Source organism: Colletotrichum paranaense (assembly GCF_030867605.1).
Source record: "Colletotrichum paranaense strain IMI 384185 chromosome Unknown Scaffold_2.1, whole genome shotgun sequence".
NCBI lineage: Eukaryota > Fungi > Ascomycota > Sordariomycetes > Glomerellales > Glomerellaceae > Colletotrichum > Colletotrichum paranaense.
Window position 1 is genome coordinate 1,656,994 of NW_026848960.1, and position 15,935 is coordinate 1,672,928.

A 15,935-nucleotide genomic window follows, 5' to 3' on the forward strand; every position below is an offset into this window, starting at 1 on the left:
ATGACAGTGCCTATGGTGACATTGCTGTATCCGCCTTACGTTTAGGTACTTAGGCAAATGGCGATATGCCTAAATTACGGGCGATATTTTCTATATCATAAGTAAAGAGTGGACTGAGATCACTATCTAATAGCTAGCAGTTTGGATGACAATCATGAAAGAAAAATGTGAGATGTTGGTCGCCAGATTCGCACCACAAATCAAAATCATGCGGAAAGCGCCAAACTCCATTTAGAAACCAAGGAATAATGAAATTGACAAGAAAAGGTCCCCCGGCGCTTCCAACGAGTCAATCGCTCAAGAGTCCCAAATAGCGCCGTAAGCCGGAACACCTCTAGTCTCAAGACCATAAACAACCTTCTTCGTGATCTTTTCGTTCGCAATGATAATGACAGCTTCGGCGTTGAAGCTCTGAACAAGGTTGTATCCCATCTTCACCAGATCCGGACGACCCGATATCTTGGTGTCGTGAATCACTGCGTTGGGGATCTTTTTCTTGATGGCGTCGAGCAAAGGCTTGCCAAACGTTTGCTCGGGCTTTGGTGTGGACCAGATCAACTGCGTCGCGCAGCTTGGCTGTTGAATGTGGCCAAGAAGAGGCCCAATGCCGGATCCCGTGGCAATGACCACGACGCGGTTGAAGCAAGTCGCGATGCGCATGACACCACAGGTCGGGACACCACGAACCCATATGTGGGTGGGGGGCTTCTGGATGCAGTTTTTGGTCCAATCGCCAGCGTTGGAAACAACCAAAGAGAAACCCTTCTCGCGATGCTCGACCTTCTCAGGGGCCGGAATCGTGGCGAACGAGTGCCATTCTAGAAGAGGCCTTTGAGAGAGTCTGACGAAGCTGCCGTTGACGGGGACTGTGTAGTCAAAATGCAGTCTCACTGCGTGGTCGGAAAGCACCTCAGCTTCGACAGGAACTTTCTTGAGGAACAACCAAGAGGAGGCAATGCTCATCGTGGCGACCGCCAGCATCCAGAAGCCGGGAGTTCGAATGCATGCGTCGCCCAGGGACATTTCTGCGACCTTGCTGTCGTTCGCGCCGAGGACAACCTGGACCCAGAACAGCCCCAGCATGGTCCATCCGACGAAACGATGGGTCTTCTCGAAGAGGTCGTGATGGGTCTTGCGGAACCCGGGCCAAGCGAGACCGATAGTGATGGTGAACAAACCCGTAAGAAGCCAAGACACGACCTTTGAAGCCATAGACTGGTGGCCCCAATTAGGGCACTCTGTCAGCTGGCAGACCTCATCGCTGATGTTGGAAGCCAAAAGCCAAGCTCCGGCAGAAACAGCAGCGCCTGAGTGAACACCGCCAAAGTGGAAAATCCTGGCGCAGCGCTTCCTGATGGCGAGGGGCCAGGACTTTGGCACGTTGCAGGTGATTGTGTAAAGCGCGTTGATGACAAAGTCCTGACGGGCGAGGACTGCGACGACCAGGTTGATGGCTGTGAGAGTGCTGAGCCAGTTGCGCTGGAACCCGGCAAAGACGAGTGCGATGACGGCCGCGATGTTGAAGAGACCCACGATTGTGAAGAGACGGCGGTAAACGATGGCGATCCGGTGAACGAAGCCGCGGTAGGGACGGCCGAGGTTCTTTTCGGGGATGTCGCCGGTGAGGTCGAGCTTCTCGTCTGTCTCGGTGAAGCTGGAAGCGGAGGATTCGGCCTTGAGGTCCGTGGTGGTGGAGTTGCTGTCCGTAGACAGGGACTCCTTTGAGGCGGTCTCCCTGATGGTGACATCGGCGACTTCCTTCTTGTCGGTATTGCCAGTCTCGGTGACCATGTCTTGAAGTGCACGCTTGTCGACTTTGCCATTTGCAGTCAGAGGAAGGGCATCAAGGAAGTGGAACTTGGTGGGGATGGCGTAGTAAGGTTGACGAGCCCTGACGTGGGCTTGTATCGTGTCGAGATCGCAGTCCTTGGGTGCGACAAATCCGTGGATCTCATTTCTGATGAACAACGCGGTGGCCTTTGAGACGATGGGACAAGAGCTGATTGAAGAGGTAACTCCGTCAAGCTCAACCCGGAACCCCTGCAAATGATGTGTTAGAAAGCTCTTTGAATGTATGAGTTTGGAGATGCTACTTACTTTAATCTTGATCTGGTCATCGACTCTTCCGAGGATGTCAATTGAGCCGTCCGATCTCCAGCGACCGAGGTCACCAGTGTTGTACATCATAGATCTACAAGAGTATCAGCAGGTAGTTTTGAGTAGCACGAGGGATTATACTCACCCGTCATTAGCAAAAGGGTCCAGCTTGTATCTCTCAGCAGTCTTCTCGGGCAGAGAGACATAGCCCCGAGAGATTCCGTGGCCACCGGCCCACATAACTCCGGCTTCTCCAACACCGAGAGAGTTGCCTTGCGCGTCAAGGACGTAGACAGTGTTGTTTGGTGTAGGCTTTCCGATTGTCAGAGCTTCACCCGGGCGGTGAAGATGCATAGTGTTGACAATGGTAGTCTCCGTAGGTCCACAGCAGTTGTAGTAGGTTGCGTGAGTGGCCCAGAGGTCGGCGAGCCTATCAGTCTCATCGTCAGCATAACTCACTTTAGAAGTGCAATGGAAGTCTCACCTTTGAGAGCTGGGTTCACCTGCCGTCGCAGCAACTCTGATGTTGGTGTACTCCCGAGGATCATACTTGGCCAAGATGCTTGGTGTACAAATTAGGACTTGAGTCTGTGGGTTATGTTAGTCTTGTGTTGTTGGATGCTAAGTCTTAGTTATCTCACCTCTCTCAGACATGGCTCCCACTTTGAGCCTCTCAAGACGAGAGTTCCTCCGTTGCAGAGACATCCCAGCATCTCCCATGCAGCTACCACAAAGTCAGCATCAGCGATTAGGGTATTAGCAACTAAGACTTACCCATATCAAAGCTGATATTCAACACCTGACCCACCCGCGTTCCAGGTGAGATACCCAGGCCACCAGGTGAAAGGCACACGAGGTTAGTCACATTTTTGTGGGTGACATCCACTCCTTTGGGAGTGCCCGTAGTTCCTACAGAGCCAGAGAATTAGCTCAACTGTCTTCTCAAATCTAAATGGGCGATGAGATGTTCGCTTACCCGAGGTGTAGATGACGTAGCAGCCATGGTCTGGTTGGGCCAGGTCCTGGATAGGGTAGGATTGCGAAACCTCCTTATCTTTCTCCGAATCTTCATCAATGACAAAGATCTCGCAGGGAACACCGAGAGTGTCGAATCGATGCTTTGTCGACTTGAGACATAAAACGTGCTTGCCGCCCGCCTGTTCCAAGACAAATCGTAGTGTAGAGTCTGGAACCACACCGCCGTCGAGAGGAACGTACTGAGCACCGCAAGAGAGAATCGCAACTATACCAACCAGCATGTCAATACCTCGCTTCACGACGAGAGGCACTCTATCTCCAGGCTTGACCCCGAGTGTGGTCAGTTTCCTTGAGAGCTGGTTGGCTCGAGTAGCAAGATCACCGTAAGTGATCTCACGAATCTGCTGCGACGACAAGTCACGCCCTGCGGTGACATCAGGATGAGTCTCTGCATGATGATAGAATGCGGCCGTAACAGTGGGATAGGTGGACTTGATTCGTTCGCCTTGGGTAAAGGATAGAGGGGCTGGCCCAACCGGAGTTAACGCCGAGTTTTGAACGATAGTGTTCTGCATGGCTGCGGGACTAAAATAGACTGGAGGAGGGAACTGGCAAGGATAAATTCCAAATGAGAGCCAAATAAAGACCAGACTATTCCAAATCCTAATAGATCTGAAGGAGTAAATGCTCCTGTTGATTGTCGACTCGTCACCATGTTGGCGAGCGCTCGAGACTTTAAATATCTTCGCCAGCCTCCTTTGGAGCCCCTCGACAACCTCGACCCCCAATACCCTGACAACGCAAGTGCTCATCCTCCTTCCTGGACCGGACGCAAGAGGGAAAATCTCTCACCATCACGTACATCCGTGTTGAGTTGCATCACACCCAAGGTCATCCACCGGGGTTGTTGCGTGAATCCTCCCACTGATGGCCAGCAGACATCTTCGAACTCCACCCGAGCTACATCGAGAGGTTCGGACTGACACATCAAAATTCTCCTTCCGCGTTGAGAAGACCTCGCAGCCGTCTCAAGAAAGAAACCATGTCCTTGTCAGGACAGCGGGTGAACTTGACCGCTGGCTCTCAAACAGGAAAGTTGTCGGGTCCGACGTGCGCGCATACATCCCTCCATCCATCCATCCATCCATCTCATCACATCCAAACATCGATAACATCCTCTTCAAGGTGTATCAACCAAGGTGGCAGAGTCCTGCAACGTACTGCAAGGCCCCACCTCGCAACTCGTGGGACTTAGCTTCTAGGTGTGGTGCTTCATGCAAGCACTTTCAACCTAGTTGCAAGTTAACGCGTTAATCTTTACAAACAAGTCCAAGTCCACAAATGACATCGGTCTAACGCCCACGGCCCGGCCTGGGGAGTGGGCCCTCGACTGCCGGTGGGCGGGGTGGAACTTGGTTGTCACGATTAACTACCTTCTCGGCCGAGCTTAGGAACATCTGGCCGCCGGAATACGAGACCGCAAACGAAAGCAACGCAGCGTTTCATCGCCTGCTGGCTACCGACATAAAGGCACTAATCACTGATCAATGATCACTGATCGTCCACTCAGTCGCGAGCAACGAGTTTTGAGGCCTGATTACCTTCTGCGGCGCAGCGGGGAGCCCGGGATCGACTCGGAGGATCGACGAGGCTTCAAGGATCATGTCCTTGGAAAACGAAACCACAAGAAACGGCTCCAGACTTTCTCCAGCTGAGGCCTTGTGACCGACGAAGCTGCTCTTGTCCCTTCTCCCAGGTCCAGTCTTTGCGCAAAAGGCTGTGGCGACGGGCTAGGCTTCATCAGTGAGTGGAGGGAGGATCCAGCCCCCAGAAAGTCCAGATCGAGATGGCTCCAGGATGGCTGCGACGCAATCTAATCAATCTCTACGAGTGGATTCAAGTGGTGTGATTTTCTGCCCCCGCGATCCGTGGGGAGCAACTGGGCCAAGCCATGAAAGCTGGTGTTGACGCTGGCTGGCCTCTCTCTTCGAGCCGGGCCCCGGTGCAACCTATGGGGCCGGGCAACCGTGGGGGACGATTTAGACGCGGACAGGGCGATTCCGTTTGCACTGCGACGTTCCGGAACTATCCCTTGTTGAGAAGCTCTATGTGCCGATGCAACCTCACGTCACTCAACCGAACGCAACCAAACGACCTTAGAGAGGGCCCAAGAGTTGGCCAAGACGCGGGAAGCACATCATACAACCATCCAAAGACGCGGTTCCCTTCTTCGCGCCTAAATCATACAGGTCCATGTCACATGTGAGCGAGGCACAGTTGTTCAAAACCAGAACTTGGCGGCTTTTCGGGAAGCTGCTTGTGGATGACAGATGCTGATGTAAAACCGTACAGGTATCGCTCCTAACCGGTTTCTGTCAACCTTTTCGGACGCTTTCTTCTTCCATATTGCGTGGAAAGAGGTAACATTGGACTAGGCGAAAACAGCGCAAGGCGGGTGATCACATTGCAGTTGCCGCAACGAGCCATCTCCTCCGAGCCGCTGCCGCCGTCTGCATCGGAAGCCCGACCGTAGTGGGGTCACGGAGCTGGGGGTGGGCCGGGGCGACCAGGACTGGATTCCTCAAGGTTGCTGGTGTTTTGAACTTTTGAAGAGCTTCACACGCGCTCGCGCAAGATCGGGAGACATCGCAGGGCTTCGGTTGTTGGCTCGTTGGCCCACGACATTGTCCTGCACTTTGTCAAGTTTTCGTCAGCATCTTCAAGGACCGTTTCCCGCGGAATTTCATTGCGATCCTGGCCTTCGGAAGCCCTGTGACGTTTACTCCGAGTCATTTTCGAACGCGCGGGATTAGTTGTGACGTCGCTTCGTCAGCTCCCCCGGTCTCGACTAAAACCGATGTCGGACATTTCCTCACCCAAGGTGGCTGGGATGTTTCTGTTGCTCCTCTATAACGCGTCAAAGGGTTGTATGGCCTGCAACTGTAGCAAAAGCCTCAATTCGCCAAGTCGGCGACATTGTCCGAGTATCAGGCGGAGCAGGACCGGTCAGCGTAGAGTTCCTTGGCATGCCAGAGGACGTGTCGGGCTTCGGAGCAGGATCCGCTCGAAGTTAATCGGTCGGCGATCAGATCTCAATCAGAATTGGCAACTCTAACCTGCCCATGCACACCTTGTTTGGACTTCCCATGATCTTCACGTGCTGTATAAGATAGCATCAAGTTGGTGTTTTGCCCAGTGGTCGGGGAGACCAAAATTTTGGCCCACTTGGCACGCAAAAGGACTCGAAGATCGCGTACTTGTCGGGTTCGCATCAATTAACGTCATTTGCGGCATGTTTGCATTTTGAAGAACTGATCTTGTCTTACCCTCCTGCCGCATCTAGCAGCTGTTTGTCTGTGTCGTGCATAAGCCTCGGAGCTATCCGCAGTGCTACAGAACAAACTTGACAATGCTTGCATACGATGCGGAACATGTGGCAAATCATGTAGCACCCATCTTTCCCTTCACGGTACTTGAACATGGAGAGCCTAGAGCTTGAAATAAAGTCCGAGGGCCTTTTGCAGATCTTCCAGAACAGGGTACGGTGCCTGACATATGTATACACCTAACTAAAGGGGTGTAGTAGCAGATCGCTGACGACGCTTAGCGGGTTTCAATCATATATGCATAGCTTGAGGTTGTACGGAAGCCCATGCCTTATCAAGACTCAGAATTTGTGTCATATTCGACACCAAATACGCCTTCAGATAGACAGAGGCGATATCTGAAATGGGCTTTCTGCGGCAGCACATGCTACCAAAGTAGGCAGGAACTCCCACAAACTGTACGGTTGGCGTGGCAAGGCAACAATCATTTGTCATGATGCCGCAAACTTCGAAGTCGTCAATGCAGGTAAAGTAGATTTCAAGGTAGTCAACATGCAATTTTCCAAGTCCAAAAGCTGCTACTGTGTCCGAGGAACTTTTGGTAAATCTTAAAGAGGTTTTCACTGGTGTTTCAAGTGTCGAGACCGCCCTTTTGCTCTTTGTGCAGTATGAGGAGAATACATGCATCGTGGGCAGCCAACCAGATTTGCATTGATTTTTGGTTCAGAGGCTAAGCGGGGAGGACTCAAACGAAGGGATTTCAAAGAATTTAGGCCCTTTTCCCCAGGCAGCAAACGAAGGAATAATTAACAACAAAATACAAGGCAGGTAGTACACTTCGGATGAAACTGGGGCCGCCTACCTAGGCAGGAATTAGGCTTCCTGTCTACCTACACACTTCTTCTAGAACAAGTCAACGGTCTCCATCGTATCCCACAATCAAACGCAAAAAGTGAGAATAGCTTCACGAAACCTACAAACAGATGTGATGGTATAAGCATGGAGGGTACAGTGCCCACAGCAACTCTCGCTCCTTCCGTTTTCCATCGCTACAGACAGCCCCATCTCATCAAACGCCGCATCCGAGTTCCGAAAAAGAAGCATCGCCGCTACACTCGATCCAGAATATTGCCAAAACAGGAAAGTCACATTCTCGCGATAGCATCTCGAGATAGCACGCCTAGCATCAACATGTCTCGTTCCAGCTCTGGCAAGGTCAGCGCTTCCTCGGGTTCCACGGCCAACCTCAACCCGTCCGCTCAGCCCTTCACCCCCACGCGCGTCGATAGTTCTCCTACCAGTACTCCAGTTGATCACGGTATGTATATGCATATGCCAGCCAAATACGCACATCTCAATCCTCCTCCTCCTCACATGAGAGGCTTCATTCCCCCGCGATTTCACGTGCCAGCCCCACCCCCACCGTTTGGCCACGTCGATCAGCAACCCGGATCTTCACATGGACATGGTGCCATCCCACCATCTTCATCGCAACATAACGCTAATCCCCAAACCGCAGGCGATCTTGCCTACCACCAGGCCAAAGCCGTTGAGGCTGCAAATATGGCGGCAGCTCAAGGTATGCCTTATCCTGGGTACGATCCTACCCACCCTCTTCAGCCTCCATACCCGCCTCACCCATTCTACCGTCCTTCCCATTACGGCGCGCCTCATGCGGCTCATGCAGGCCCAATCCCTCCTTCTCATCCCGGTCTCAAATTCCGTTCTGACAGTAATCTAGGCTCTCGGCCTCCCGGCTACGGCCCTGACGATCATCGCTCTTCTCCAGTCGATCCAGCAGCAGCTGCTGCTGGCTATTCGACCTACAACCTGTACGCTCAATACTTTCAACACACCCCTCCCGGACGTTCTTCTACGCCTGGTTCGGCCGGTCTTTCGGCCGGTCCCTTCAATCCTACCACCCCGCCCAACCGGCACAGCAGACCCGGCCAAGCTGACCCCACTCCGCCAGCGCATACATTCTCCGATGATGGCGAGTTTTACCCCGGCACTGACCCACGCCTGAAGAACCATAACCGCGCGGCAAACTCTCAGTGAGGAAGTTGGGAAATAAGAGGGAGATCGTCGAGCTGGAGGTCGTACCGTTACTACGTTATCAGGCTGCGGATGGTTCCTTTCGTTATCTCATGGATGTCGACAAGTGTTGCAGTGAAAAGGCGATGAAGTCACGTCATCGGATAGCAGAGATTCGCACTTGAGCTTCTTGTCTGTCAGGCGTCAACTATGATCAATGGTCAACTCTTGCTTTATGGCTTCTTCTCTTCTCACAGGGTATGACAAAACATGGAACCTCATGAATAATGTAGGGAGATGCTGCCAGCATTGGGAACGGATACTGAAACTGCTGCGCATATTTTCGAGGAATTTCCTTCATGCTGGGCAGCTTGGTGATCGCCCCAGCTCGTCAAAACTTCTGGAGCCTTCCCAACAATAACCCTTCCACCAGGTAAAGTCAAACTTCAGTTCTTACGGTTTAGACATATGAGGTAATGAGTAAATATCGAGCCTCATGCTAGTACCATATAGACTAAAAGTAGGCCATCCTAGAACCCTACCATTAACTGATGTCATAATGACAATTCGGCTGAGCTAAACTTCAATGACATCCAGCAGGCATCTAGTACACTTTTTTGATCCTGAGTACAAAATCAATTTCTAATAACAGGAAATGGATGGACGAATTAGTCTTTTTCTTCATTTGGAGACAAACCTGACACAAATTTTACACCTAAAGTAGACCAAATCCGCCAGTACTCAGATAATGTGTCACCTGTCTTAGGCTTCAAACTCCTCACTTTCTGTAAGGAATGTATGTAAACGACAGTATGGGAAAGAGCCACCGCAGAGTAGAAGCCGGTGCATGCCATAGGGCTGGTGGCAGTAGCATCTGATGAATACATGTGATCACGTGGTAGTATACGTCGGCGAAATTGGTGAAGGTATGTACTTGAGGATGTTCTCCTTTCCTCTTTTCACTAAGTGACTTGGGGACCGTGGTCGAGGGGTTAAGGAGGCGCCAGTGGAATCCATTCTTCCTCGGAAAACGTCAAACCAACGTTTAGTTTTTTGTTCGATTCCCTACGAAAGACCCTTCTTTTTCTTCATCTGCATCCCCCATCTCATCTCCTCCTGGCTATAGAATTGTGAATGGAACGTTTAGCCCTGATTCTACCTGGGACATGTCACAAACAGACTGGATTGTTGAGGTTTCAAATTTCCCGCCAGCCCATCTTTCTCATTCTAGCTATCGTTATAGCAATCGCCAACGTTTCAACGTTGAAGCTAGAAAAGACAAAGAAGATATTAGACCGGGAGAAGCACACTGCCTTGAACTTTACAGTGTGCTCTCCGTCAGATTCATCTCGTCAAGCTCCAAGTGCAATCATTTTCTCATACAAGTTCACTTAGACACCTTCGCCCTCCCAAAGTCCAGCTTCTCCCACTTCATGAAACAGCCACTCAGAAAAGCCACAGCTCCCGCCGCCACAATCACAAATTGCATATCAGCAATTACACTCGCGACATCTTGAACGGCAATGGCAACCACCCGACGATCTGCGGCCGTCCAAATCTTGGAGTCGAGACCAGCCAAAGCTTCCCGAATATCGTGATCGTTGTAATCAAGCCCCGAAAGCGACGCGTAGAGACGGTTGAAGCCGAGATTCGAAAAAACACAACCAGCTAGAGCAAGTGTGACTGAGATACCGCCAAGCTGAACCATGATGAAGAGCGCGGTGACGTCGAGACGACGGTTCGCGGGTACGGCCTGCGTCATGATGGCAACTCCGGTCTGCCACATGCATCCGGTCCCGGCACCGATGAGGGTGCTGACTCCCATTACTCGGGCCTCGGAGGTTTGAGGTGTGATTTGAGTTTGAAGGCCGGCGCCGATCATTGCCAGGGCACCACCTGCCACGTAAAACGGGGCATATCGACCGATTACTGGTATCATGCCGGCCATGACGATTGTGAAGATGATGAAGGTGAAGATGAATGGAAGTATGCGGACGGCGGCATCGACTGGCTCGACTCCCTTTGTAAAGGCAAAGAACAATGGTGTGTAGTACAAAGCGATTCCGTAACAGCTGCCGGCAGCCATTGTTCCAAGGCCGACGAGAGCGATGGTTCGGCTCTTGAGGAGGTCTGCAGGAATCGCTCGGTGTTCTTTGCTAGTGAAAAGACAGAAGTATTGCTGCGCAATATAGATGGCGTATATGACACCCACAAAGACCCAGGCCACGATCGCTGAGTGAGACGACCACTCCCAAGTGGAACCGCTGAAGATGAGAGCTGAGCACAAAAGGATGAATCCGGCCATGTGCAGAACGATGCCGACCCAGTCGATGGCAAGGAGACCGCCGATAAGAGGCGTGTTGACGCCAACCTCGATGGGAGGCAGAGCTACGAAGTTGAGGACGGCGATGACAGTAAGGATGGGCAGATTAAGATACATTGCCCATCTCCAAGTAGCACTTTGGTTCTCAGCAAAGGCTCCTCCGATTACGGGACCTAATGTCAGTCCAATTGCCCACGAGACAGCCATGATACCTTGGACACGAGGAAGCTCTGCTGGAGTCGTGAGAAGGACGTTGACCAAGATACAGCTATATCACGCCATCAGCTAATGCGGGCCCAGTGAACGAGGGAGTCTGCACTTCACTTACAGCTGGTAGATTCCAGCACCTCCAACTCCTGAAACTGCGCGACCGATAATGACGGAGTTCATGCCGGTGGCGGAACCAGATACGGCTGCACCAATGAGAAAGATCAAGGTGTAGGCAACTATCTGCAGCTTTACATGGCCCAAAAGTGCGAGCTTGCGGACGAGAGGAACCATGCAGACTTGGGTTGCCGTGTAACCCGTCGCAACCCATGGCAGGAGATGGACCTGGCCGAAGGCTTCGTAGATCGGTGGTTGGATATTCGCAATGTTACTGACATCGTATCCTACACGTTGACAGTAGAAGTTAGCTAGTGTCTACAGGTTGTGTGAAATTGAAAAAAACGGGTGGCCTCACCAAGCAGCATGCCTCCAAGGAAGAAAGCAGACTGTATGCATGGCCAACGCCAGGCTGCCATGCCATCTCTGGGGTGTTTGTTCGGCGACACTCCATCAATGGTTTCCTTGGTCTCTGGAAGAACGCTGCCTGTGTATGAGCTCCCTCGCTCAACATCAGTCCCGGCTGTGGGCTTCGTGTCTGTTTCCATAGCTTCCAGGCAACCTTTTGTGATGTAGGTGAATATGGTCTTCTGAGCTTCATGTAAGAGGACCAAAGCCAAGCCGCAGAAGTAGACTGTGAGACACAAAGAACAAAGTTGCTGCAGTGTTTCATACAGGAGAGAAGATCGAAAGGCAACGGGGCACAGTCTTCTCCATATATACAACGTACTCTTCCGTCGGAGAATTGGCATCTGTCTGGGCAAGGCAAGGACGTGCCGTATCTCTGCTTTGCTTCGGACGGAAATCGCGGCGCACCACACCCACTCAATCCTTACCGCCCGCCCGTGTCCTGCTCTGCGCCGCAGCGGCATGCAGTTTGCTTCAGCCCGCCCCCGGGACGGGCCCCCAATGGTAGCCGAGTTTCAACGCCCAACGCATTGTTTCCCATCATCAAAGTTACAGTGAAGTTCTATTTAGGTTGAGTTACCAGGATGGACCACAAAAGCCGTGTGATGAGATCGAGCAAACAAGCCAAATGTGGCTGTACGTCCGAATCACAAACGGCGGCAACAGAGTTGGAACCAACGAAGAAAATTTGACGTGCTCTCTCGATCCCAGTGCTGTGCCGCACTTTATTTTGCAACCAACAACGCAGCGATTTACCCATAGGCAAACACTCTTCGATCGAGATGAGCGGTCAACAATGCTCAAGTCAAGAATCGGAAATGGTAGGACTCATAATTCGCCGTATAGCCTGATTTGGTAGTCGCAAAGAGCCCAACATGTCAACACCAATGAAGCCTCGAAAGAAGTTGACAGGCTCACGTCAGCCCCGCAATCCAATCTACTGGTACAATGTCTATCCATACTTTCAAAGTTTGACGTGTCGATATGTCCACGAAAGGAGCCTCGTAGAGCCGGTTGTGGTAAGATTGCCCTTCCTTAGCGGCCGCAACCCCCGGCTTCCGACCGCGTGCCCACCTTGGTTGGCCCGCTGTGCCGGCAGGAATCCATGCAGTGAGATGCAGCCAGGGATTTGATGGCCCCCTCCGACTTCAACGAATTGTACGAGCCACCAAATTCTATCTGTGCTATTCCAAACTCGCTGATCGTCCCATGTCGGGCGGCTGAAAAGCCTTGGCGGGGGCAGACTTGGACTGAGTTCCAACGGCAACACGGATACTCATCGTGTGAGTTGCTTAGATTTGTTTACCTGCAGGTGCGAATTGCTCTATGGTGGGATTCAATCAAAAGCCTGTGAATTCGAAAACCAATGATATGCTCTTGTTGTCCTCGCTTCGCCACTATTATTTCATGTCAAATATGCCCAATCTCGACCTTCTTGGGGAATCAGTAGGACAGGATTATCAGTTGGGGGAGCATGGATGATACAAGGTAGGATACAAAGGAATTCTTGGACCCCAACAGCTCCGAGCCTAATCGGACGCAATCATGGTCTCAACGAAACATTGACTTTACGACGTCAAGTCCATTCCTCCACTCTGAAAGTTGAGGTCAGCCACAATGTCTCTTTCTCTCTACCTGACCGAAAGCAAACAAAGCCAATGAGGCAGGGTACATGTACGTAACAAAGCCTCCAGCGTCGCGAAGACATCGGCGCAAGAACCCACTTTCGTCTAAGCTTCCGCGTCCCGCTCCATCATCCGGTGTTGTAGGATCTCCAAACCCAAACTACTCCGTACCTCACTCACACAAAGCAAGCCCGACAAAAATCACGACAAAGAGTCGATTGAAGCTACAACCTTTGCTCCACGAACAGCAAAAGAGGAATCAAAAGGTTTCGTGCCCAGAGGCGGATTCGAACCGCCGTCAACACGGATCGCTGTATAGAAGAACCACAACGTATCATCCTAACCAACTAGACGATCTGGGCTACGGGTACTAGGGCTGTGGACCCTTGCTTGACGGGGCAGCTCAGAAACGGGTAAATGAATGGCTGCAGTAAGCCAGGGCAGCAATTCGACCGCCCATCTTGGCCAACAAGATGCCGGATACCTTCTCAATAGTGAACATTTGCTGTTTCAATGCCATTCAGTAAATCTGAAGTCAATTTCAATTATTGGAGACAGTTGTGGAGGATTCAACGCTCGCACATTCTTTGGGCTACCTCACAGCGTAAAGCTGCGTTTGCAATCGGAGACCTCTACATAGCTCAAGTCTAGTATGCACTAACTTGGTTTCAGATAACCGTATTCCCTCCCTCTAGCCGTTCCCTTTCCCCTATGCGAGTTCTTGAAAGAAACTGTTGAGGTGCACCAGGATCGGAGTAAAACAGGCATGGAGGCTCGCGTCTGAAGAAAAAATGTTAGAAGTGCTTGCTACGGTAAAGCTGTTCATGTCGCTCGACCAAGACCATGTTATTTGCTTCGAGTAGGTAGACCTGCATTGTCCTCGACAAAAGAAGGTTTCCCATTCTTGCCGAGATGATAAAGGTCAAGAACTTTGTTCTAATTGTCATTTGAGCTGAGTTGATGAACAATGAACTGGTCCTTTTAAGCCGTGAAACATTGACAATTTAAGACACAATCATTGCAGTCATGATGTATTTAAGGTAACAGGAATCCAGAAAAGAAAGTGTCTTCTCGGAGCATCTTGATCATCTCAGCTTCTCTAAGGCCTCCAGGACCAATATTCGTACTTAATCATCACAGCATTTACAGCAGCATCTCGTAAGTCAACTAAACCCCCACCCAACTAACAACCTTCTCAATGGAGAGCAATATGCCTCATGGTACTCCCGGACACTCTGGTAAGAGATGGGTAGCGTCATCAAACGCAGATCGTTCACCAAAGAGGCCTCGTCTCAACATCAACACATCGGATAACGGACCAAACACACGTTCAGTAACCTCCCCTATCCCCCTTAGTCCAGCAACAGACATCTTGTCGATCTACCGCCGAGGCCCATACGTTCCTCAGGGAGGAAATGGTTCTCAGATCCAGCCAGTTCCCGATTTCCTTCAGCTCAACCCCATCCAATCGAACCGGCCCTCAAGCAGTCTGCCAGTTACCCTCCCTCCTCTCAGGTCCATCATCGCCAACAATTTTCAGTATGCTGATAACCAAGCTTGCCGGATATGCCCTCAATGCTCCGAAACTCTTTTAGGCCCGGAACCCATCGGCACCAACGGACAACCCGTCTCCACCGTATGCGAGAACTGCAGGCAGGGCAACGTCAGGGAGCAGGTTCTCCGTAACATCGCCGCTGAAGCCCTTCTCCTACTCAACACCGGCGTCGTCCCAACCCGCGACAACACAGGTGAAGCGTCAGTGGCCTCCGTCAGCCCTCCAAAGCAAGATGACAGTCACAGGCTATCCCAAGAGTATCAACAGTTCCAACCCCATAGGCCGCTCCTCTGCGTCCGCTGTAAGAGGCCAGGAGTGCCATGTGCTCCCGGACGACGACGATGCGCAGAGTGCATCTGCATCCTCGTCGCCTTTGGTCCAGACGATGGTTCTGGTTTCCAAAAAGGTAATAGTCAACCCAACCCGTTCAGAAACGTCCCTCTCTCATCTCAAAACCTCACTAGGCCGCCAATCCACTGCGACGTCTGCCACGTTAAGACCGTGCCTCCAGGCACGAAGCGCTGCGAAGATTGCATCGCCCCAGACACCCCAAACACACCGCTGACAGCTTTCTTCACCGCACAGGGAATCTGCGTCATATGTGAGCGTAACCACGTAGTGCAAGGTAAGTCCCACTGCAGAAAGTGTCTCTTTGAGGGAACGACAAGCGCCGAGCCCCTACAGGCTCTCCAGAGCCTGCCCGCGGCCGAGATCATGCAGTGTACGGGTTGCGGCCACCAAGTTCACAGGACTACCGAGGGTTACTGTCGCGAATGTCGAGACAACATGCCGGGCGGCAGCGGGAACAAGTCTCAGGGCGGGGCGATGGATGTCGACGACGAGCCTGCGGAAGCTGTGTCCTCCACAGGTATCTTGACAAGAACGAAGTGCGGTTGCCAGAAGAACTTTGCGCGACTAGGCAAAAAGTTATGTGCGGATTGCCTAGCTGCCAAACATATGGTCGGATGGAGAGGATGGACTGCGTGGAGGAAGACACATTGGCCAAGACCCGGTCGCACGAACAAGAAGCATTAAGCCTGGTGTGTGCAAGCCTCAAGTGAGGGGTGGGTATTCAGGGTTGGTGGCCCTTACTACTGAATCTGGTTCAGTTGTGTTGAAGAAGGAAGCGATGCTTCGTCTTTTTAGTCGAATTGCTGCTTAAGGAGAGGTGGGTGGGTTTAAGAGGATAGGCCAGCTCAAGGCAAGGTGGAGATGACTGAAGATGAAGCTTTCCACAGGCTAGAACTGTCGATAGGCGACCTAAT

The 15,935-nt window shown here is 51.7% G+C and overlaps 6 protein-coding genes across 6 annotated transcripts; 3 read left to right on the forward strand and 3 right to left on the reverse strand.

The window, feature by feature from the left end:
- Nucleotides 1-297: 297 nt before the first annotated feature.
- On the reverse strand, nt 298-3,650 carry CPAR01_02440 (AMP-binding enzyme; the record flags this gene model as incomplete). Its single annotated transcript, XM_060486728.1, has 7 exons — nt 298-2,040; nt 2,098-2,191; nt 2,243-2,527; nt 2,582-2,685; nt 2,739-2,821; nt 2,872-3,006; nt 3,074-3,650. The coding sequence occupies 7 exons, from the start codon at nt 3,648-3,650 to the stop codon at nt 298-300; spliced, it is 3,021 nt and encodes a 1,006-aa protein (XP_060354056.1).
- Nucleotides 3,651-4,117: 467 nt separating this feature from the next.
- On the forward strand, nt 4,118-4,330 carry CPAR01_02441 (uncharacterized protein; the record flags this gene model as incomplete). Its single annotated transcript, XM_060486729.1, has 1 exon — nt 4,118-4,330. The coding sequence occupies one exon, from the start codon at nt 4,118-4,120 to the stop codon at nt 4,328-4,330; it is 213 nt and encodes a 70-aa protein (XP_060354057.1).
- Nucleotides 4,331-7,400: 3,070 nt separating this feature from the next.
- CPAR01_02442 (uncharacterized protein) lies at nt 7,401-8,459 on the forward strand (the record flags this gene model as incomplete). The annotated part of the gene is made up of 1 exon (XM_060486730.1): nt 7,401-8,459. One exon carries the CDS (start codon nt 7,401-7,403, stop codon nt 8,457-8,459), a length of 1,059 nt encoding a protein of 352 aa, XP_060354058.1.
- A 1,363-nt stretch (nt 8,460-9,822) lies between these two features.
- Nucleotides 9,823-11,630, reverse strand: CPAR01_02443 (major facilitator superfamily transporter; the record flags this gene model as incomplete). Its single annotated transcript, XM_060486731.1, has 3 exons — nt 9,823-11,026; nt 11,087-11,369; nt 11,441-11,630. 3 exons carry the CDS (start codon nt 11,628-11,630, stop codon nt 9,823-9,825), a joined length of 1,677 nt encoding a protein of 558 aa, XP_060354059.1.
- Nucleotides 11,631-13,339: 1,709 nt separating this feature from the next.
- CPAR01_02444 (uncharacterized protein) lies at nt 13,340-13,453 on the reverse strand (the record flags this gene model as incomplete). Its single annotated transcript, XM_060486732.1, has 1 exon — nt 13,340-13,453. The coding sequence occupies one exon, from the start codon at nt 13,451-13,453 to the stop codon at nt 13,340-13,342; it is 114 nt and encodes a 37-aa protein (XP_060354060.1).
- An 872-nt stretch (nt 13,454-14,325) lies between these two features.
- Nucleotides 14,326-15,705, forward strand: CPAR01_02445 (uncharacterized protein; the record flags this gene model as incomplete). The annotated part of the gene is made up of 1 exon (XM_060486733.1): nt 14,326-15,705. The coding sequence occupies one exon, from the start codon at nt 14,326-14,328 to the stop codon at nt 15,703-15,705; it is 1,380 nt and encodes a 459-aa protein (XP_060354061.1).
- Nucleotides 15,706-15,935: the final 230 nt, after the last annotated feature.